This window comes from Arabidopsis thaliana, chromosome 3, assembly GCF_000001735.4.
Source record: "Arabidopsis thaliana chromosome 3, partial sequence".
NCBI lineage: Eukaryota > Viridiplantae > Streptophyta > Magnoliopsida > Brassicales > Brassicaceae > Arabidopsis > Arabidopsis thaliana.
In genome coordinates, this window is record NC_003074.8 from 660201 (window position 1) to 682039 (window position 21839).

The 21839-nt window shown below is 35.4% G+C and overlaps 10 protein-coding genes and 1 long non-coding RNA gene across 20 annotated transcripts; 6 read left to right on the forward strand and 5 right to left on the reverse strand.

The window, feature by feature from the left end:
- Positions 1 to 1648: 1648 nt before the first annotated feature.
- MYB107 (myb domain protein 107) lies at positions 1649 to 3811 on the forward strand. Of its 3 annotated transcripts, NM_111164.3 has the most exons (4): positions 1649 to 1731; positions 1911 to 2203; positions 2837 to 3502; positions 3594 to 3811. In NM_111164.3, exons 2-4 carry the CDS (start codon positions 1941 to 1943, stop codon positions 3628 to 3630), a joined length of 966 nt encoding a protein of 321 aa, NP_186944.1. In that variant the 5' UTR covers positions 1649 to 1731; positions 1911 to 1940; the 3' UTR covers positions 3631 to 3811. The 3 variants fall into 3 exon arrangements, with proteins under 3 accessions (NP_186944.1, NP_001326400.1, NP_001326399.1); NM_001337449.1 differs by having other exon boundaries at positions 2837 to 3811; NM_001337450.1 differs by lacking the exon at positions 1649 to 1731 and having other exon boundaries at positions 1812 to 2203; positions 3594 to 3806.
- Positions 3812 to 5022: 1211 nt separating this feature from the next.
- THO7 (Tho complex subunit 7/Mft1p) lies at positions 5023 to 6722 on the reverse strand. Of its 2 annotated transcripts, none has more exons than NM_111165.4 (3): positions 6589 to 6722; positions 5640 to 6271; positions 5023 to 5541 (listed from the first exon to the last, which is right to left on the reverse strand). In NM_111165.4, exons 2-3 carry the CDS (start codon positions 6237 to 6239, stop codon positions 5431 to 5433), a joined length of 711 nt encoding a protein of 236 aa, NP_566189.1. In that variant the 5' UTR covers positions 6240 to 6271; positions 6589 to 6722; the 3' UTR covers positions 5023 to 5430. The 2 variants fall into 2 exon arrangements, with proteins under 2 accessions (NP_566189.1, NP_001327695.1); NM_001337451.1 differs by having other exon boundaries at positions 6397 to 6722.
- Positions 6723 to 7044: 322 nt separating this feature from the next.
- On the reverse strand, positions 7045 to 8426 carry AT3G02960 (Heavy metal transport/detoxification superfamily protein; the record flags this gene model as incomplete). The annotated part of the gene is made up of 5 exons (NM_111166.1): positions 7045 to 7331; positions 7424 to 7517; positions 7650 to 7825; positions 8154 to 8328; positions 8418 to 8426. 5 exons carry the CDS (start codon positions 8424 to 8426, stop codon positions 7045 to 7047), a joined length of 741 nt encoding a protein of 246 aa, NP_186946.1.
- A 371-nt stretch (positions 8427 to 8797) lies between these two features.
- EXL6 (EXORDIUM like 6) lies at positions 8798 to 10367 on the reverse strand. Its single transcript, NM_111167.4, has 2 exons — positions 9761 to 10367; positions 8798 to 9480 (listed from the first exon to the last, which is right to left on the reverse strand). The coding sequence occupies exons 1-2, from the start codon at positions 10293 to 10295 to the stop codon at positions 9017 to 9019; spliced, it is 999 nt and encodes a 332-aa protein (NP_186947.1). The 5' UTR covers positions 10296 to 10367; the 3' UTR covers positions 8798 to 9016.
- On the forward strand, positions 8975 to 9326 carry AT3G02975 (uncharacterized protein; the record flags this gene model as incomplete). The annotated part of the gene is made up of 2 exons (NM_001337452.1): positions 8975 to 8981; positions 9025 to 9326. The coding sequence occupies 2 exons, from the start codon at positions 8975 to 8977 to the stop codon at positions 9324 to 9326; spliced, it is 309 nt and encodes a 102-aa protein (NP_001327791.1).
- Positions 10368 to 10456: 89 nt separating the features above from the next.
- Positions 10457 to 12304, reverse strand: MCC1 (MEIOTIC CONTROL OF CROSSOVERS1). 2 transcript variants are annotated; one of them, NM_111168.2, is made up of 5 exons: positions 11870 to 12293; positions 11645 to 11789; positions 11235 to 11334; positions 10906 to 11134; positions 10457 to 10820 (listed from the first exon to the last, which is right to left on the reverse strand). In NM_111168.2, the coding sequence occupies exons 1-5, from the start codon at positions 12013 to 12015 to the stop codon at positions 10697 to 10699; spliced, it is 744 nt and encodes a 247-aa protein (NP_186948.1). In that variant the 5' UTR covers positions 12016 to 12293; the 3' UTR covers positions 10457 to 10696. The 2 variants fall into 2 exon arrangements, with proteins under 2 accessions (NP_186948.1, NP_001326201.1); NM_001337453.1 differs by having other exon boundaries at positions 10473 to 10820; positions 11235 to 11789; positions 11870 to 12304.
- On the forward strand, positions 12058 to 12326 carry AT3G01225. Its single transcript, NR_140817.1, has one exon. It is a non-coding gene; the product is annotated as an other RNA (long non-coding RNA).
- Positions 12327 to 13227: 901 nt separating this feature from the next.
- Positions 13228 to 16228, forward strand: HSFA1E (heat shock transcription factor A1E). Its single transcript, NM_111169.5, has 3 exons — positions 13228 to 13659; positions 14628 to 15820; positions 15921 to 16228. The coding sequence occupies exons 1-2, from the start codon at positions 13414 to 13416 to the stop codon at positions 15786 to 15788; spliced, it is 1407 nt and encodes a 468-aa protein (NP_186949.1). The 5' UTR covers positions 13228 to 13413; the 3' UTR covers positions 15789 to 15820; positions 15921 to 16228.
- An 811-nt stretch (positions 16229 to 17039) lies between these two features.
- Positions 17040 to 17980, forward strand: AT3G03000 (EF hand calcium-binding protein family). Its single transcript, NM_111170.2, has one exon. It carries the CDS (start codon positions 17188 to 17190, stop codon positions 17683 to 17685), a length of 498 nt encoding a protein of 165 aa, NP_186950.1. The 5' UTR covers positions 17040 to 17187; the 3' UTR covers positions 17686 to 17980.
- A 1-nt stretch (position 17981) lies between these two features.
- On the reverse strand, positions 17982 to 20405 carry AT3G03010 (Peptidyl-tRNA hydrolase II (PTH2) family protein). 5 transcript variants are annotated; one of them, NM_001337454.1, is made up of 9 exons: positions 20295 to 20405; positions 19734 to 19942; positions 19578 to 19636; positions 19430 to 19489; positions 19260 to 19329; positions 19050 to 19119; positions 18922 to 18948; positions 18701 to 18831; positions 17982 to 18212 (listed from the first exon to the last, which is right to left on the reverse strand). In NM_001337454.1, exons 2-8 carry the CDS (start codon positions 19935 to 19937, stop codon positions 18782 to 18784), a joined length of 540 nt encoding a protein of 179 aa, NP_001326403.1. In that variant the 5' UTR covers positions 19938 to 19942; positions 20295 to 20405; the 3' UTR covers positions 17982 to 18212; positions 18701 to 18781. The 5 variants fall into 5 exon arrangements, with proteins under 5 accessions (NP_001326403.1, NP_001326404.1, NP_186951.1 ...); NM_111171.3 differs by lacking the exon at positions 17982 to 18212 and having other exon boundaries at positions 18488 to 18831; NM_001035550.1 differs by lacking the exon at positions 17982 to 18212 and having other exon boundaries at positions 18488 to 18831; positions 20144 to 20402.
- A 338-nt stretch (positions 20406 to 20743) lies between these two features.
- On the forward strand, positions 20744 to 21799 carry AT3G03020 (uncharacterized protein). Of its 2 annotated transcripts, none has more exons than NM_111172.3 (2): positions 20744 to 21091; positions 21369 to 21799. In NM_111172.3, exon 1 carries the CDS (start codon positions 20877 to 20879, stop codon positions 21078 to 21080), a length of 204 nt encoding a protein of 67 aa, NP_566190.1. In that variant the 5' UTR covers positions 20744 to 20876; the 3' UTR covers positions 21081 to 21091; positions 21369 to 21799. The 2 variants fall into 2 exon arrangements, with proteins under 2 accessions (NP_566190.1, NP_001078099.1); NM_001084630.1 differs by having other exon boundaries at positions 21449 to 21774.
- The last annotated feature ends 40 nt before the right edge of the window (positions 21800 to 21839 follow it).

Here is a 21839-nt window from a genome sequence, read left to right on the forward strand (position 1 = left end):
TGCTTACGAGTTTCGTCTTTCAACATTAAAATCTTATCGATCGATTACATATTAAAACCATTGCATATGTAAATTTTATACTTGTAACTTTGTTAAGCACCGTATATATTGCACTTTATCAGCAAAATTTTAGTCAAGATTATGTCCTTAATTAGCTAGGTAAGACCGAAGACGAATTATAAAGTGTGATTGGCTGTAGGGATATCAATTGCGGGAAATGGGAAAGCTGTCGCGTTCGGATTAGTTGGAAACTTCTATGCACAATTCTTACTTTCTTCTCGCTTCAATGATAAGAAAATTAAACTAATTGAGATTTCTAAGTTGAATTGTATTTAATAATTCTATCATGTATGTGTTATGGATGTCTTAACGTTTGTTCATAACATATTATAAAATGATGTCAGCAATACATACAAAAGCCACGTAGAAAGATTAAGATAAAAAAATCAGTAGTTAAAAGTATTAGGGTTTTGGAGGGTCCCATGGGTTTGTGATCTCAAACAAAATAGTTTGCGTGTCTTAATGTGCTTAAAACTAGATTTATACCAATAATGAACAACCATATCGAGACCTTGATTTAAAAAACGTTTTCAAACTAAACAATTGCTAAGTTGTGAATAACAATTACTAAATAATGAAAAACTTTTTTTTTAATTGAATATCTATTTTTATCGTTTTGAATGAAGTGAATTCAATCTAAACAAGTGCTAAGTTCTACTTGAAAATGATAAACGGTAATTTTTTTGCGAAAGATAAATATACAAGATCATCTACTTTTTTCTAATGTGTGTGAAAAAAACAGATTCTGTTAAGTATATCTACGTTACTACGTACGTAGTAGTATGAAGTTGATAGAGAAGAGGTATCTTTTCATAAACTAAGAAAATATATTTAGTTTATTGATTGTATTCGAACGCGGTTCAATTATACAGTTTGACTTTCATTTTGATCTGATGTGTATATGGTTGAGATGTGTCATTAGTTGACCAGTGAGCAGTAATCCATATATTATAGGCACTGTCTATATCTCTTGGGAAATATGTTTTGCCAACTTAACATTATAAGTTATTCTACATAATTATCTGCATAGAATACAATCTTCCATAAGCATATATACGATCACAGCTCAAAATCCATATGTATTATAACCAATCTATAGACTAACGATTATTTATCAGTAACATATATTAATGTCCGGGCTGAATTGGACTGGTGAGACAACAACTAAAAATTATGCTGCATTTTACAAATTTATTAATGTATATATAAAGGTTTCCTGTAGTTTTAAATATTTACTGGAACCGTAGTTGAAGCTAATACGTGAGTTATATTCTATGATTCTTTGAGCATTTAGCTCTTGTAAGTAACTAACTTTTTATACATACTTTTCAAAAGTTTGAGACACTTACATTGTCAACATGAATTAGTTGCAGCAACTTTTATTCCACACATTGCTTCGCAAACTTGAACATCTCCTTCTCCTCTCATCATTTTTCTTCTAGTTTCATCAAAGGGCAAATTCATCATTTCACTTATTTGATGTGATTAAAGTCAAATGGACACGTCAGAAGAGCTAACTAAGATCTTGTTCCGACAAGACACAAGACCGAGACGAAAGCCTCTTCTATGTTTCTATAAATAAAGCAAAGAACAAAAACACTTAGCCTTTGTTAACTAAGATCTTGCCTTCACCATTTTTCTCTCTTCTCGATTATATCTCTAACCTCAAAGGTATATATTATATATTTTTATATATATGTATATGTATTGTATGCTCACTCAACAATCTCCTATGTATATCAGAAATCCGATTTCTTAGCAAAAGTGTGTTAAAACACAAAGGATATATATATTATGCTTCTGATTAAACCCCATTATTTTCTCTTTTCTTTTGTTAACTTTTTGTCCAGGTACATTTAATAGCTAGATGTTATAACAAAATGGGGAGATCACCGTGTTGCGATGAGAGCGGATTAAAGAAAGGGCCATGGACGCCAGAAGAAGATCAGAAACTGATAAATCACATAAGAAAACACGGCCATGGAAGCTGGAGAGCTCTACCCAAGCAAGCCGGTTTAAACCGGTGTGGGAAGAGTTGCAGATTGAGATGGACTAATTACTTGAGACCAGATATCAAAAGAGGAAACTTCACAGCTGAGGAAGAACAAACTATCATTAACCTTCATTCTCTTCTTGGGAACAAGTAATCAATCTTAATTTATTTCTTCTTAAATTCCCTTACTTACTTTGATTAATTATAAATTATATATATGTGAGATTATCATCAAGAGCAAAAATCAGAAAACACATCAATATTTTCTATTAATTAATCAATATTATTGTGCTATAGAATTTTTTACTGCTTTTTATTATTAGTGATTTTAATAGAACTTTTTTGCTAACACTTTAGAATTTCATTTTGATAAAAAAATTCAAGAAGAAGAAAATTTAACTACAGGATGGTAATGTTTGATTAGATAGGTTCTAGGCAAAAAAGAAACATTTCTTTTATTAAATACAGATTAAAATTTAAAATTTCTAATATCTTAGTCTCTTTTTCAGTCGGTCTTATTTATAGATCACATATATATAGTCTAAAAGTATATATTTTTATATATGCTATTATAATTTATTTTTTTGTTAGTTGAGGTATAGACGCATTTATATGAATAACCTGCTACACTGGAGTTTTCTTGGTACATGCATACGTACTCGTCAATGTTCGATACTACCAAGTCTATAATTAGTTATCTTATTAGAGCTTGACAATGTTATATAATAGTATAAAGCTTAACTAACCCACCAAAAAACATATTTTTGTCCATATTTTCTAAAGGTGGTCGTCTATAGCTGGTCATCTCCCAGGAAGAACGGATAACGAAATAAAGAACTATTGGAACACGCATATTAGAAAGAAACTTATTCAGATGGGAATCGATCCGGTGACCCATAGGCCAAGAACCGACCATCTAAACGTTCTAGCCGCTCTCCCGCAACTACTAGCTGCCGCAAATTTCAACAACCTCTTGAATCTAAATCAAAATATACAATTGGATGCAACAAGTGTTGCGAAAGCCCAACTGTTACATAGTATGATTCAAGTCCTTAGCAACAACAATACCTCTTCTTCCTTTGACATTCATCACACAACCAATAATCTCTTTGGCCAATCTTCTTTCTTAGAGAACCTACCAAATATTGAAAATCCTTATGATCAAACCCAAGGCCTCTCTCACATTGACGATCAGCCTCTGGATTCGTTTTCTAGCCCGATTCGAGTAGTTGCTTATCAACATGATCAGAATTTTATTCCGCCCTTGATTTCGACATCTCCTGATGAGTCTAAGGAAACCCAAATGATGGTCAAGAACAAGGAAATCATGAAGTATAATGATCATACTTCAAACCCTTCGTCGACCTCAACTTTTACACAAGATCACCAGCCATGGTGTGACATAATTGATGATGAAGCAAGTGATTCTTATTGGAAAGAGATCATAGAGTAAGTTAGAGATCACATATATATATATTTTTTTCTTAAATCTTGAATTTTGACGAACTCTTATTTGTTTTTTTGGTTGTTCTCTCCGCAGGCAAACTTGTTCGGAGCCTTGGCCATTTCGTGAATAGAGATGAAAGTAAAACATTAGTCTTATTTTTTTCTGTGGATATAGATATATACATATACGTTGTTAATTAACTTTCATACAATTTGTGTCTTAATTATTTTCCAACCATGTATACAAACACATTGATACTGTACAAAACTGATTATCATTATATATAAGAAAATTAATTCATGACTCAAAATTGGTTAAGAATATATTTTTCAGTTTAAACTTAGGTATTATCTTTTTGTTTTTGTTTTTCAATAATATCTTAAGAATTCAAATTTAGTTGGGGATGGTTAAGAAGAAGTGAACTAATAAGAGTCTCGAAAGTGACACAATCTTATTTTTGTTTGACTTTTAAAGGAGACAAAAGAGATGTATAGTAAACAGATGGTAGCATTTAAAACGTCATTGTACATCTTAAACGTCATTATATCACAATTCACAAGCAAGATTTATAGTCTCAACATCATTTCGATTTTAAAACAAATACATACCAAATATTTATATATATATATATTTAAAACTGTGGTGAAATAATGCGGAACAAACAAGACAAATACTGTATGCTAAACGTGTTCAATGTGGACACATCAAAATTTAACCTAATATGATGAATTCATATGATTAAAATGAATTAGAACTAATTTGTATCATTGAAATCGATCGCAATTATATAGATTAAAAACTACAAAGATGCTCTCATGAGAAACAATTCGAAGTTAAATTGAGTTTGGCTTAAGTTCGGAATCACTGGATTTCTATCCGAGTTAATCAAACAAAATTTATATAGTTAAATACTTTGCTTTTCTGTTTGATTCAGTTTAAAATAGACACATTGCATCATCAGTGGATCACATTTTCTCAAAAGATGCCACCTTCTTTTAATGGTAAGGTGGAATATTTTTGGAATATATTCGTATGTCTAATCTAAAGTATAACTTTAGTCTTTAGAGTCAAAGCAAAAAGATAACATTAGAATTTCTAGTGTAAATTAAACACTCAAAGTTAATTTTTAGTGTTTAAGATTAAGACAGGAGAGACTCAAGTAAAATAACGGAGAAACGTGTGTTAACATACGAACACTAATGCTGCTCAAATATTTCTCAAGAAAATAGAAACCTACAATTACGACAATAAAGCCTATTTGGCTAGTCGGTCGCATTATTATTTTTTATTAATAATTAAATATTGCCAAAAATCAACATTAAGCTTTGCTTGTGGATATCGATTTGCATGAAATATTCATTATGCAATCACACTTGTAAAAATTATTCTCGACACCGAAAATAGAAACCGCACCAACCAAAATTAGACTACATTTTTTTTTTTTGGGGGCAAATTAGACTACATCTAAAACACACAAAAACCTCAAATGCAAAACCATAAATATGATCGGGCAACCCAAACCTATCGAACCAAGTCAAAAGCGGAACACTGTTTAATTTCTAATTTCTAAGCCGGTTCAAAAGCAAACCCGTCACGACGTAATTAATTTATAGTAAACCACCTCGGTTTAATTGAATCAACAGTTCAGCCTCGGTTTGGAGTAAAAAAGTACATTACCAAGAAATTGGTATTTCTTAACCGGTTATACAAACCATAATTTCTTAAACATCTGCATTTTACAATGATACAATCTTTCTTGCATCTGCAAATTTGAAAGAAACAATCTTTGTTTCTCAGTTCTTCTATCCGAATCACAGGTTTCAGTATACTGAGCTGCCGCAGTTTTGGTTAACATAGGCATATCAGAAACAGGAAACAGATGACAAAGCAAACGCTTGAAACATGATGCAGGTTTTATCGAGATTTGGACTTAATCAACAGACATAGCGTCGGTTATGTTCCTCTGATCTTCCGACGCTGACCGAATCTCGTCCACCAAACTCTTCTGCTCATCTTCCATTGTGTTCTGCAACTCATCCACCTACATTCCCAAAAACGTTCACAATCACAAACTCAAACTTCAAACATAGATCACGTAATGAAGACTGAAACGTAAAAGGTTCGGTTTTTTGACATTACCACATGCATCAGGAGAGCAAACTGCTTCTTCCTTAGCTCAAGCAATCTCCAACTTGCAGTGCTCTCTGCTTCAAGCTCAGCAATCTCCTTGTTCAATTCATATATAACCTTCTCTGTCTCTGACCTTGGCGGTTGCGCAGAAATCAGTTTCCTTATCGTCTCACACTCTTCTTTATGCTGTCTATCTATTTTACTCTCCTCAAGCTGCTTCTTTAGATCTTCAATCTCAGCTTTCGCCTGCATTATCTGCCTTTCCGTCTCATCTTTCACCTCATTAAAGCTCTCTTTCTCCCTAAGGTTTGCTTCCACAACCGCTTGGCTCTTCAGAAGCGGAATCTCGAAAGTTGACAGTTCCTGTAAAAAAGCTTTGGCAAGTCTACCGCAGTCGTTATAGTTCTCTTCTTCTTTATCCACCTCGAGTACAAAAGAAGTGAACTTCTTCTGAAGTTTCTTCAATGGAGGCTCGCCTCGAGTGGTCGTGGTTCGGGTTAGAAGCCGGTTTCTTATGATTTTGTCATCGTCAACAGGATCAAATGCATAATTAACCTTAGTTACTACAGTCTCTAATCTACCAGAAATTCTCCTTGCTTTAACTGACATCTCAACTTACTTAAAAACCTCTTAATTCAATCCTGCAAAGGCAATGCACAAACAAAGAACATTCAACAACCAAACAATCTTAACCTACAGAAATAAAGCTAAGGGATACATATTCAAGCTTGGATCTAAATAGCAGAACTGAAACATAAAGTATTACCATTTACGCAATAAATCTCTCGATTTCTTATTCTCTTCTTCAATTTCTCAATCAAACTTAAATAGATTTTCATGAGCATTCATCATCAAAATCTTAACTGTTATTTCATTGATTCGTAAGCAATTTCTCAATCGTACCATTCGAACACAATTTATGGTACAAAAAAAAGCAAAAGGTTAACTCTTTACTTACTTGAAGTGACCCCAGATCCAGATTCGTCTTCTGCTATCAAAAATTGAGCAAAACAGGTCCCTTTTGTTCAAATTTTGATGAACCCTAAAAATTGAGACAATTCATCTTCGTCCTCCCTTGTCTTTTTCTTTTTGGGTTAAATGCAACAAGTACTCTCAACTTATATTATATTACAAAATAGACCCTAAGTTATTAAAATATAATATATACCCACATTCTTTTTTTTTATACTCTAATGCCCTGTTAATTTTTTTTTACAAATAATTGTACAAAAGGCCCACAACTACAAACATAATCTAGTAATCGAGTATACACATGACACCAAATCTTACTTTCATAAAGTGTCACTCAAAAATTAAATTAAATTAAAATCTATTGAGATATAGAAATGTGTAGCAAGGAAATCAAAACCATAAAAGATAACTTAAAAAGACTCTAATTTTACGGGTCAAAAAATCACATGATTGAACAAGAATGTACATTTTCGTCGCTAAAAATCTGAGAGGGATAAGCATGTTGAGATGAATACTGAGGAGGGTAACTAAAGATTTTGTTTCCATCACTTTCTTCCTTCTTATTATTGTTCTTCTTATTATTGTCTTTGCCTTTCTCTGTAATTTGACTTAGAAGCTCTGCATGTTTCCCAAGTTTTTTCTTGATTTTCTCCACAAGTTTTGGAGGATCCATGACTCCTCGTACCACTACCGTTGACTTTGACCGGTCTGGTTCCACCGATTGAATGCCTTTTAATTTGTCAAAACAAACAAACATATTCTAAGTTGTTTTTTTTAACTTTCGATATCGTATTATTTCTATATGTATATACAAAGATTACCTTTTATTTTTTCAATGCCTCTTTTGATTTCATGAACACATCCTTCACAGTGCATGTTCATTCTTAAAATTGCAGTTTTGATCTCGGGAGCACTCTAAAATCATGCAAAAAATATTTAGAAATGATTAGATATGTTAGTTGTTATTCTCAGATTAATTAGACAAGGTATGATATAAATGAGAGTATATATCTAAGTTCTAACACGAAATAATTGGAAATAACTTACTTCTTTCTTTTGCTGTGGCTCCTTCTGATCTTGTTTAGGGTTATGTTTTGGGGAAATCATCTCAGCATTTCTACTAAATTTCTTTTGCACTCTTCGTAATATCTTCAACGGATCATCAAATTTTCCAGACACAACAACTTTATTGTCTCCTATCTCTGTCTTAATATGCTCAACCCCTATAAGACAAATAAGATAATAGCTACTTATGAGTCATGAGTAAGAAGAAAAAAACGGTAATCCTATTTTTTAATTGATGCTTTAAGAACTAGAGATTACTATTCGTTATGTCATTGTGGGAATTAATAGACAACTTCTCTAGATTACAGGAAAGAAAAATAAAACTGAAACCAGACTAGATAATGCTTAAGTTAAATTATAGTACAATTTCACTCAATGATAAATGATTAAATATTTGACATTGATTCTTATGATCGAGACCATATATATATGATTCCATTAAAGAGGGAAAGTAATCTAATAATGTTTCTTTTAATAGAGTATTACCATCATAGCCCCTCAAGCAATGAGAAACTTGTGATGCACATCCTTCACAGTGCATGTAAACCTTCAGAACAATTTCTTTACATTGATTTTTCTTATCAGACTTATCGACTGATGAATCTCCATTTTTCTGGTTCTTCTTTTCAGACTTGTTGTCTGATTCTCCATTTTGCTTGTTCTTTAGAACCAAATCCAAAACACAAAATATAAGTTCACATAATTTACTTAACAAATTACTGGAATTACCAAAGACAGGAATGCACATACCTTTCCCATATCAATGTTTACTCCTTTGTACGACAAGTGCAATGAAAAAGTTGAATAGTGAGACTCGATATATATAAGGTCAGAGAGGTTTTACGATCAATTAATTATTTCATTTGTAACATACATAAAATTATTTACTTCTCAATCTGGATGATCCTATTTGTTTACAATGAATAATAATTCTAATATTCACTAACAGGATTGATGACAAAGAGACAAATAATTTTGTAACGATCATTAGTAAATTAAATTTCAATCGGGACTTGTGTAACTTCTTATTCAGTGTCCAAATAAGTACACTATTCATTATTCCGATTTTCTAAAATCATGAATAGTTACAAATCTTCGAGCTTTATTTTCTTACTTATCAACATTTTGTTGTTGTTGTTGTCAAATACTGTAGTATTATCTGCTAAATCATGGATTTTCTTTCTCACAGAATTTAATTTACACGAGGATCGTTCAAAGTCTAGTTCATGAAGACTTGGAACTAGAAGTTCATGAAGTATTTCCAAGTATATTGAATATTTCCAATAACAAAACAACCTTAAAAGTTCATGAAGGGTAAAAACTGTGTAACATGTCGTAATAATAACGGTTTACATAGGAGTCCAGCAAGATTTGGTCTTAGGGTCCCAAATAGAAGGAATCAAGAATTTCAAGTGGTTGATTCCGTGTGAATTAAAGGCTCCACCAGTAATCGGGTCAACCCGAATTCTACCAGTGAAACCTGGAAAAGCTCCGGATCCAAAAACCCGAGTGCACTTGGTTGCAGGGTCCACAATATACATTGACGAAGATTCATGGTTTTTCTTTACGTCATCGTTGTACGGTGTCGTCTCAGATTTGAATAAGGACTTGGTTAGATCTGGATTGGTGGCCAAATCGGCTAAACCGGTGGCTAGCTGAATAACCAGTGCGTCAGCTCCGACTTCTCCACTTGCCGGTTGATAGGTCATGCCACGTGGACCCTTATCGGCCGTGTGGAAAGGCCAAGCGCACTCTCCGGGACATTCCACCTCCGGGTTGCTTACCATTATGTACCGTCGTGGTTCTTTTTGACCTGCGTGGGATTTACGTAATGACGTCAAATTTTTCTTTTGTTTGTTGTCTAATACTACAATCTTTTAGAACAAACTAAAAAAGCTACAAAATTATGTAGAACCAATAATCTTTTTCTCAAGGGTAAAATAGATTAATGTTATGCAATTTAACGAGGAGAAAATCAAGACATACTTAAAATATATTTATTGTACTAGTGTCGATCTCTCACGGTGCCATATTAATCCAGGTTTAAATCTGAGAGATGTAGACGGAAAAAAAAAACGAAGAGAAAATCAAACCTTTAATTTTGGCTAGGGCGTTATGTTGGCAAGTTCCGTCACAAAACCCTACGCCATGAGCCCTAACTTGCGCCGAAAGTAATACCACGGGAACCACTTTCGACATATTTCCGATAGCCGTCTCAACAAGTTTCTCACCGTTCCCCATTGTCAATTCCTTTCCATACTTCATCTTCTCATCCACATAACTCCGGACAACCTTCACCTTAATCCTCGGAGCTACGGTTCTGTTACTCTTCTTCTGTCGGTAAATATCCTTCACCTCAAACCTCTCTTGGTAACTCTCCACCACTTTCCACCACGCCGATACCTTCGGGTCAAGACCTTCCTTGGCGTCGAAGTTAAGCGATTCTATGAAATCGTGAACCCTCTCCTTTTGAGTAGGCGTGAATTGGCCGTACCATAGTAAAGAGAGATCTAGGGTTCCGTTTGGGATTTGTGAAGGTGGCTCACGTGAAAGGCAGAGAGGCGCCAAGAGGAGGAAAATGATGACGGATATGGAGGAGGAGGAGGAAGAAGCAGACGCCATTGCCATTGCCACCGCGTGAAAAAAACTTTTTTCTGTTCTTTTGGCCTTTGATGGGGATTTTCTCAGGCTTTTTTGAGGGAAGTAAATAAAATTATCGTTTAACCTATTTTTTGACATCCTAAGCTGGTGATTTTGTTTTTGGATAATTGCCAATGAAGCAAAAGAGCTATTTTCAACCAAGCTAACTATTTTAAGAAGGGTGGTGAAAAACTCATAAGAACTTCCTTACACCTTATAAACACGTAATGATCAGCGTATAAAACCCAAAAAACAGTACATTAACGGTGACTATTTACCTTTTCATTACAGAGTTCACAATGAGAAATCAAATGAATGGGAAATATAGTTTTAAGTTAAATGAATTCGTACGCTGATGATGACCCTAGCTTCGGTTTGGTTTGCGAGGGTTAGACACAATCCGTGTCTTTGCAAAACAGCCATTTCAAACCTTTCTCATCCTTGTTAGCCAGCTTAGATGCCACTGACTTGATACCACTCTTCATATAATTCACAACAAACATCGCCACCTCTCTGCAAATTACAGTAAATTGTTGTAAACCATTATAGAGTACAAGAGAATCAAAGACTTGTTTTGTCTGTGAGTAAATCTCCTTACAAGGGTGAGCAAGGAGTTCGAGAACCGTTGATGAAGTAGACAAACAAGAACGCATCAAAATGATGTCGATTGATTAGATAAAATCCATGTAATCTCCGCACGCATCTGAACATCAATCTTTTGTACAAACAGATCGCAGCATTGTTGTGTGCAATCACATGAAGGTAAACTCCGCGACACACAGATAAACCGGAAGCATATTTAATTACCTCACTAATAAGTGACATTGCTGAGAGTTAAAAAAAGTTGCAGAAACATCAGAAATTATAAAACCAAGCAATATATAGAACATGTTTCAGATACTTATTAGTATTATAAGAGTCATGTACCGATTCCACGGTTTCTGTATGTTTCTACAACTCCGAGTGTCAAGATGTATATCAAAGTCTCCTCTCCTTTCGAGGAATCGTAATGTATAAGATCATCTATCTGTGCAAGACACAGAAACCATCTGCCAGCTGATGAAGATAGATAATAAGAAGATAAAAACAACACTAGACTCAATTGCATTACCAGAGCTCCCAAAACAGATTATTCAATCATAATTCAGACATTATTACAAGCCGCTGTTCTAAAGATTTTTGACAAGTGAAATAACTTTTATTTAGTGTACATGATCACAGACGAACCAAAAACCATAAGCATTATGAACTAGTTCAACATTCAAGGTGATTACAGGACCTGAAAGATCATTATTGTTCGAATTACAAAAAGACGAATTCATAGAATGAAAACTAACCTCGCTATCTTTGGCAAGCACAAATTTGGCAGTAACAAAACCAATAAGTTCATCAGAGTGATCATCAGGCCGGCTCCGATCAACAGCAGCCCATGAGACGATATCAACTCCGTTCACAACACTCTGGAAAAACTCAGACTCATACCTGACAAAACAAAAATCAATACTTTAGAAATCTTTTCACAAGACACCAACATAGGAAAATCCAAGTAGATGGATGCATACTTGATGGGGAAGATATCGCGATGGATTTGCTCCAAACGATCTAGATCATTAGGGTTTATAGGTCTATAGTGAATACTTGGGCAAAGAGAGATTCCTGCATCTTCCATTGATGAATCATCTATGAATCTTCGAGGAAATCGCGACATTGTTTGGTATCCGAAGAACCAGAAAAGCCACTTCCCATTGTGAAGTGCCAGATCACTGGATCCGACCCGTTGAAGTAAATGGATCCGGATAGATTTAACGAATCTGGATCTGAGTGGGTTTGTTTGGATTTGATTGGTTAATCTTCGGCGAAGGAATCAATCAAGAACCGAGTTTCGAGCATGGGAAAGAAAAAGGTGCTTGCTTGCTTTGCCCTCTCCTCTGTCTCTTGGGGCTTTTTCTCGTTCCAAGTGAAGCATCTTGGCTCGTGTGCTTTGCGACAACCAATCACGTGCCTCTTTTAGAAGGAGAGTACTAATGTACTATTTATGAATGGAATATTCGATTCTCTTAAATGAAAAATTGTTCCATTTTCAATAATATAACCATTTTTAACAATAAAAATTCGTACTGTTTTTTCTATCTGAAAAAAATGGATTTGAAAAAATTCGTACTTTCGATTCATAATCTGCTTTTTATTATTATTCGTTATAAGTCTGTACTATGGTAAGAGAACCTTAAAATATTCCCCTCCACAACAAAAAATAAAAATCAAACTGGAGAAGAGTTAGGCAGTAAAGGAGAATTTCCTTGCCCTATTAACTCGATTAGGCGGGCCAATACACTTGTTATGTGTTTTCCACTTTTCTTCGTTACAAATTTAGATTAGTCTTACATGATGAGCCGTTAGATATCATAGAAAGAAATAATCTTATAAAATTTGATAAGATTTCTATAATCCACAAATCTGGATCGATGTTTATTTCAGATTTATAAATATTGTCTTAAAAAAAAAATTATTGGCCGTCTCGGCGGCAAGCAGAGAGAGAGAGACTCAACGTTTTCGTAACAACAAAACTTTGAGTAGCAGAAAATTATCCAAAAAAAAACGTGAAACGCAAATGGAAAAAATTGAGAAAAGTAACGCGAGTCCAGTGCCACGTATGAAAAAAAGAGCTTAGGACCAGATACGTTAATCAGAAAAAGACCAGGTACGTACGTTAATTAATGTTTTTTTAAAAAGGCCAAGCACGTTAGTCCAGCCCACGTGGTATTTCTTATCTTAACAACAAAACTAATTTTTTAATTTAATAATCGGACGTTGCAGAGGTAATCAGATCAACGGTAGAGATTACGACACGTTATATCACTCTGCGAAACTCCACCGCTTTCTGGAATTAAAAAAATCAGAGTGTATAAATAAAAGAGCAGAGGTAAAAGCTATCTCCAGAGTTTAATATAAGTGTAGACAGAGAGAGAGAGAGCTTCTTTCTTCTTCTCTTCGTCGCTAAGAGATGATCTTCGAATATAAATCTCTGTAAGGTTTGCGAAGACCGGAGTAGTGAATCTCGGAATTGTTGAAGAAGACGGTACACCGGAATCAATTGCGATTTTGATTTATGGGAACGGTTTGCGAATCTGTAGCGACGGCGAAATCTTCGACGGCGGTGATGAGCTCCATTCCGCCTTTTCTGAGCAAAACGTACGATATGGTTGACGATCCATTGACGGACGACGTGGTGTCTTGGAGCAGCGGAAACAACAGCTTCGTGGTTTGGAACGTGCCTGAGTTCGCCAAACAGTTTCTACCAAAGTATTTCAAGCACAACAATTTCTCCAGCTTCGTCAGACAGCTCAATACTTATGTGAGTGAACTTCGATCGATTCTTTTTTATTTGTTTTTCTCTTCATTGATTCGATTTTCTTCAATTTCGTAGTTCGATTTTAGGGAATCTTACTTTATGTGCTTCATTTTTATTTTACTCTCTTGTTTTTTTTGTGGTTGAATTAAGCATTAGTTATTGATAAAACTCACGAATGATTTAAGGTTGCAAGAAGGTGCTTTGAGAAGTCGACTCCTATTTAGTGTATAGTATGATGCTACTGATTGATGTTCCTATATAGTTGTTGACGCTGGTGGTTGAACTATGCACGTCTAGTAGGTTGTGTTAATGTTGATTTTAGTTGCACTAACTGTTAAGATTGGATCTTTTTGGGTTCTGACAAACTCGTGCAAGATAATTTCACATATTTGTATTGTTCTTCAGTTGTTTTTTGTACATGTATACCCTGTGAACTGCAGGCATATATGTTTTTGTTTTTCTAAGTATCTGAGCTTGCATCCGTGTCTGTGAGGCTGGAATGAATTTTCTTAGGTCAAGCAAAACTAACAAGTGTATACTCTTGCGTAGCTTGTTCCTCCCCTGTTCTTATTTACTTACCAAAAGGTTCCACGAACTTTGCAGGCTTATTTGGACATGTGCTCATATGTGTCTGACGATTGGTTGATTCAGCACTTCCATTTCTGGCCTCTTAAGTCACAAAACAAAATTTCTATCAGTTGTCCCATGTTAGCTTTCCATTCGTTTGTATTTGTCCGTCCAGGTACATGCCGATACACTAACAACTGTATTAGTTTCCTTGGACCATGGTAGTTTGGTGCTGCAGCTAGACCCAGTGAACGTATCATACCATATCTAGAATAGTTGTTATTAACGTATTTAATGGTCTTTATGTTTATACAAATCTTCTATGTTGGCTTCCTATTGCAACGGAATCCAAGTAACTTCTTGCGGTTGATGACTGTTCCATTCTCCATGCTTCTTTTTTTCAGGGTTTTAGAAAAGTTGATCCAGACCGCTGGGAGTTTGCAAACGAGGGCTTTTTAAGAGGCCAAAAGCAAATACTAAAGAGTATTGTCCGGCGAAAACCTGCACAAGTGCAGCCTCCACAACAACCTCAAGTTCAGCACTCATCTGTGGGTGCGTGCGTTGAAGTGGGCAAATTTGGACTCGAAGAGGAAGTGGAAAGACTTCAGCGCGATAAGAACGTCCTTATGCAGGAACTTGTAAGGTTGAGGCAGCAACAACAAGTTACCGAACATCATCTGCAGAATGTGGGGCAGAAAGTTCATGTGATGGAGCAGAGGCAGCAACAGATGATGTCCTTTCTAGCAAAGGCTGTCCAAAGTCCAGGTTTCTTAAACCAATTTTCTCAGCAGAGTAATGAAGCAAACCAACACATTTCTGAAAGCAACAAAAAGAGGAGGCTACCTGTTGAGGACCAGATGAATTCTGGCAGTCATGGGGTTAATGGTCTTAGCCGCCAGATTGTGAGATATCAGTCATCGATGAACGATGCAACAAACACTATGCTTCAACAGATACAGCAGATGAGTAATGCACCTAGCCATGAATCTCTCTCAAGCAATAATGGTAGCTTTCTTTTGGGCGATGTTCCAAATTCTAACATTTCAGACAATGGGAGCTCCTCAAATGGATCACCTGAAGTTACATTGGCAGATGTTTCATCCATTCCTGCAGGCTTCTATCCTGCAATGAAGTACCACGAGCCTTGTGAAACAAATCAAGTCATGGAGACCAATTTGCCTTTTTCTCAAGGTGATCTCTTACCTCCAACGCAAGGAGCAGCAGCTTCTGGGAGCTCAAGTTCGGATCTTGTTGGATGCGAGACAGATAATGGAGAGTGTTTGGATCCAATAATGGCTGTTTTGGATGGCGCACTCGAACTAGAAGCTGATACCTTAAATGAGTTGCTTCCTGAAGTCCAAGATTCTTTTTGGGAACAGTTCATTGGTGAGAGCCCAGTGATTGGTGAGACAGATGAGTTAATCTCAGGATCAGTGGAAAATGAACTGATATTGGAGCAACTAGAGTTACAATCAACCCTGAGTAATGTGTGGAGCAAGAATCAACAAATGAACCATCTTACTGAACAGATGGGACTTCTCACATCAGATGCTCTCAGAAAATGAGATTGCCACAGGCCACAATCTTTCCTCACGAGGTAATCAGTCTATCTATATTGATATGTTATAAACCACACACTTTCCAAAATTTAAATTTTGTGCAAAACCAAACCCCTCGTCTTTGTCTTGTTATCGCAGATGGGTTAAGATTTTGTGGAGCCGCAACAACAAAAAGAATATGACCAAAGGAGGTACTATGTATGTATGTATCAAACTGTTGTAACTCTAATTCTTGTCAATGTATAATAAAATAAGAGAAATATTGCCTTAAAAGATTTTTGCATTGCAATATCTTTGTTTGTTACTGACAGAATGAAAAGGAGATGCTTCAAAGTGAGAGATATTCTTCTGTTCTTGTGTATGTCTTTAGAGATCCTTGTTTATTTTTGTTACATTAAGTGCAAAAATTGGCATTTTGGTTAACCTGTGGCCAAATCTTACCTGCTTTAGTGTTTTTTTATCAGTCCTTCACTTTTAGTTTCTTGAGTAAAACTAATGTTCCAATTTCGTCTAAAGGAAATCATCTAAAGAGAGAGTAAAAAGGAAGAACGTGTGTCGTGTGGATATAGTAACAAAGTGGTTTAAAAGGATCAAGTCATTGATTACACGGAATCAAAGTGTATGTACATGCATATGTTAAGCTCTGAAACTGCAACCGAACCAGATCCATTTGTCGTTTGTATCAATCTTAAACTTGCTTTTAACATTACATACAACATTACATATGATATTACCATTAGTTGTAATTTATATAGCTTATATGATATATATCTATTTCTGAAAACTATATAAATATTTTACATATGATAAATTTCACAGATATCTCATGGATATATTGCTTTAAAAGAGGATATGAACATTAATAAACATGTAATTTGTTAAAAGAATTGATAAAGACCATATATTAAGGATAAAATAGTTACTCTGAAAGAAAATTTGAACATTCATGCATGCAATATATAACGTATGTCGAACACTCGATTCATATATAGCTAACAAATGTCGAAAATATTATCTTCTTTAAAATACGAATCAAAGCTATAACATTTTTCTATTGTCAAGAAATCTTTTGGCATCCATTTCTACAAACCAGTTCCGGTGAATTAACGCTTAGCACGACTGTTTTCCCTCCACCGAACAACCTTTGACCGTTCCAATAATTGGTTCAATTAATAATTTAATTTAAAAAATTTCGTATTCCATCCACAATCATTTATTTGATTTAAATAAAATAAAATTTTTATTCTCTTGCTCATTAATAAGAAAATCAAAATCTTTACTCGTTTGAAATTTGTAATCCATTACCTGTCATCGTTGACTTGTCAAGAAGAAACAAATCAACTCTAAAAAGAAAAATGTTGTTCATCGAAATCGAAGCTTGACAGTATTCAAAATCAGATTCGAGATGAGCTGCGACGGAGGCAAACCGGCGCCGGCGAAACTAGGCGACGAACAACTAGCGGAGCTCCGGGAGATATTCCGATCATTTGACCAGAACAAGGATGGAAGTTTGACGGAGCTCGAGTTAGGCTCACTTCTAAGATCTCTCGGTCTAAAGCCGAGTCAAGACCAACTCGACACATTGATCCAGAAAGCAGATCGGAATAACAACGGACTGGTCGAGTTCTCCGAGTTCGTCGCCCTCGTCGAGCCAGATCTGGTCAAGTGTCCTTACACGGATGATCAGCTTAAAGCCATCTTTAGAATGTTTGACCGCGATGGAAACGGTTACATAACGGCGGCGGAGTTAGCCCATTCGATGGCGAAGCTAGGTCACGCGTTGACGGCGGAGGAGTTAACGGGAATGATCAAAGAAGCTGATCGAGACGGCGATGGTTGTATTGATTTCCAAGAGTTTGTTCAAGCGATTACTTCAGCTGCGTTTGATAATGCTTGGGGTTGAAGAAAGAAAGGTATATATATACATAGTTTGAAATACTTGTGTTTTGTTTTTTTGGCTTCATCCTCAAATCAAAGACATTTGGAAGTATATGTGTGTAGGTGCGATTCCATGGAAAATGTGTGTTATTTATTGTTTCATATTATTCTTTGATGAAATTTTGATAGCTTGAAGAGAAAGCTATCATTGTTGGTTTTAGGGCAAGAAAACTTTGCTATGCGTGTGAGTCACTTCTCCACCCGTCGCTTTAGCCACTTTAGTTTATGGAGATAAAGGTCTCTCAATATGCAAAACAAAAGAAAGCATCAAAACTGACTCTTTATCTTTATATGTATGGGGGATAATCAGCAAATATCGTATGATTATGATCTTCTAGTAAGACAATTGCACAAATTCATGTAAATTCGAAAACGATCCCCAATAATGGTTAAGGAGAAGGGAAAACAAATTTGTCACCGAGATATGTCAAATGATTTGTGAATCCAAGAGTTATTACATAGATTTAGCCCACATGTCTTCTTCAACCAGTCCTGCACGAGTTACATAGATTTAGCCCACATGTTGCTAACAACTAACAATCTTTGAGTGTATACGCATTCATTGACTATGCTAAATGCTAGAACTCAGAATAAACAAACATTTGAAATGGATATTACAAGCAGTATTCCCGGAAATATATAGTAATTGGTAGCACGATATACAGTGACATCAATACTATTTTAGCAAACGACCACTAACTATAGCAAGAAGTGAAACACTTATGCTGTATATTTTGATTAGCTGTTGCGCAGGAATTAGACTCTCCTTAGGACAAAATCAGTCAAAATCAATTCGTAGCTTAAACGCTTCAGTTTATAGATACAATAGACAAAACAAAGGAGAGCATCAAAACTTCATCTTTAAAATGTTGTGGATAATCAGCAAATGTTGTCATATGATTATCTTCTAGTAAGACAATTGTACAAATCCATGTAAAATGGAGTTATCTACTCAGAAGAAGGGAAAACAGATTTGTCACCGAGAAATGTCGAAAACTTGGGAGCCAATTAGCATGCTCTCCTTTCTGCCAGAGTGTTGGTAATGTCGAATCCAAGAGTTATTACATAAGCTTTAGTCCACCTGTTACTTCATCAACATTATCAACAGGTCCTGCACAAGTAATAGACTTATTAAACAATTGCACTTGTAACTACAATTTGTGATATAACTCATCTCTTCTCATAGATGATAATAACTTACCAAGAATAGCCATTACTGTCCTTGAATCTGGAAAAGAAGAGAACAAGTAGGCATATTAAGTTTTTCTATTAATGTCAGACTAGGGTTAAGCAGGAGGATTCCAAATAACAGTAACTATAGAAACTCACTTGGAGCGATCTGTGTTTTTCCCGCATCAATGGTGATATGGGTTGGCAGTTTCAGGGTCTTTGCTCTTTCCTGTCGGTATCAACAAGATTGTTACACTCTTCACATAGGAGGATCTTATGACTTTTTCTTCTTCTCTTATTCAATACCTAGGAAACTGCAATCTTGCAAAGGGCAAGTATATTTACGTAGCACATGTTCAGTAAACTCACTTGCAAAACTAGCATCTCTTCCTCACTTTCAATTTTGACAACAACTTTTGGCTGAGCACAATATTCCCATCTGCAAGAGCAATAAGTAACTGTTAATTCCATCCGTAGCCTGAAAAAGAAACATAGAATTGAAGTAGAGTATGAGATGGTGTGGCATACCGCATACCTACCTGTTCAAGGCTTTTGGCGCCCGTTGAAGGAGTTTCTTGTATAAACCTAAAGTTGCATGACTACATATAATATGCAAAACAAGAGAAAAGGAGTTGTTAATTGAATTCAAGAAATGCAATTGAAAACTGAAAGAGGATTGATAATCACCTGCATTGAGCTGCAATCTTCCCTTTACCCATTTTAAGATCATTCCTCACAACCAAAACCTACACAGACAACAACAACAACAACAAGAAGCATTTATATCAGCTACTGGTATCTTGGTGCAATACAAAGACAAGGAGGCAGAGTGAGGCTAGGTACCATTTTGAAATTTTTGCGAAAATCAGCGAGTTTCTCTATCTCGAGGGGTTCCTTGGACTTGGTTTTCTTATTCCCGCTGGATCCTGCATCTATGGCGACAGATTTGGAGGAGAGAAAGATTCGGCGGGTTTGTCGTAAAGTGCTGATGTAATATCCAAGTGCAGCTCCAACAAGTAAAACACTTAATAACCACACCAAATCCATACCTCCTACAAGAATTAGCAAACAAAATTCACAACTATCATTAACTCAAACAATGTTGAATCAATGTGGTAACTAAAATCAGTGTTCTGATAAGAAAATAACATAGTAACAAATTTTGGGAATCTAAAAGTGAATTAAGAAACTAGTGCATTAGTACTTGTTTCTCTCGGAATCAAGTAAAAAACATAAGCTAGTTTTAAACATACAAAAGCTGTGTTGGAGCTATTGAATCGATAAAAAAGCTACTTGACGATTCTGGGGTTTCACCAATAGGGAATTTAAGTAGACAACAAACTAATAAGCATTATCAATTGTAGAAATAAATCTACGAGGGACGGTTAATGGAAGATTCGTTACCTTAAAGTCTTCCGGCGGCTGAGCTGTGACAAGTCTGTTTCTTCGTTCAAGTTTCAACGATTTTGGCGATATTCTGGTGTTTGGCCACACGAATAGGTCTCTCCTTAATATGTTTAAAAGTGTTGTTCCCAATCTTTTTTATATCGGCAAAATTTGGGCCTTTGAGATGTTGAACGGCCCATTTTCATTTTTAAAAACAATTACTTTCTGGCATTTTCGAAATCATATTTACTTTCCTTATTATTGTTTTTTTTCATAAAGCAAAGGAAATTGTTTTTGTATAAAAAAAGTTGAAACCAACAAATCCAAGACTCGTGGTTTCTTCATGCCATGGAGATAAAAAAAAAAGAAAGAGTCCAAATATTCCTTTAAAGTTAACGCGTCTTCTCACTTGTCGTACGGCATTGACCTCCTCGTAGATTATTTTTCTTCTCAATTAAAACCTCTGTGTCACAGTCTCAAAATCAGTTTCCTACTCGCGTTGTTGTTCTTAAGTCATAAGTGTTAGGTTTGAATCAATCGCTCTAGTACCAGTGGAACTGTTGATTTGCTTAGCGAGAAGATGGATCTGAGACCCTGAAGATGATCTGGAGTTATCTTGGTCCGAGCAGTTCATATGTCCTTAACATCTTCGGGGAATGTCAAAACCATTTTATAAACACAAAATCTTCTTCTTCTTCTTCCTTTCTCTCTCTCCATAATTCTTGTTTGCGTCATTCATTCATCACATATCCACATACCACAGAGACAGAGGAATCGTCCTTTATCAGAAATGGCAGGCAGTAATCTTCTCCAAGGTATACTCTATTTATTCTTCTTCTTTGATGGTACTACTATTTGATCTGATCTATTTTGAGTTCATTTTTCTCTAGTTTGGACCTGGAATCAGTTTCTCTCTTGTTAGCTATTTCTCTCTTCTCTATTGTATGAAATCAAATCCAAATCTATTTTGCTCTTGAAGACAACCTAAAGCTTTCACCTTTCTCTCTTCTTTACATTTCAATAAAGCTCATTGAGCTATTTTGCATTTTCAGTCTCTTCTAATAAGCTCAATGAGCATATATCTATTTTCAGTCTCTTCTAATTAGCTGCAACAGAGCCAGCCATATGATTCTTGTTGCTACTAAACCTAAAGACTCTCGCGGAAGCAGCAGCGATGAGATGATGATGAATGATCTGGATGAGATAATATTTGGTGAGAATAGTTTGGGTCATTCTTCATCTGCCTCTGGAAATGATCAGAAGAAGCAGAAATCGTCTAAAAACAATGAGCTCATTCACTTGTGAGATGTGTTTTGTTTTTCTTAGTGGATTTGGATTGGTGTTTAGTCTTTGGGAATATGCATCAACAGTTGTTATGTAAGTAAACTAAAATTAGCAGCCTTGTGGGATTGAAATATATTTAGGGTGTAACCTGTATATTTCGCTGCTCTGTTTTGGTGTTATTAATTTATCTAAGTGATTAATCGTTAAGACTTAAAATTATATCAATATTTTAATTGACAAAATATCTCCAAATTCCCCTAAATTACGCACTCCGTCCCT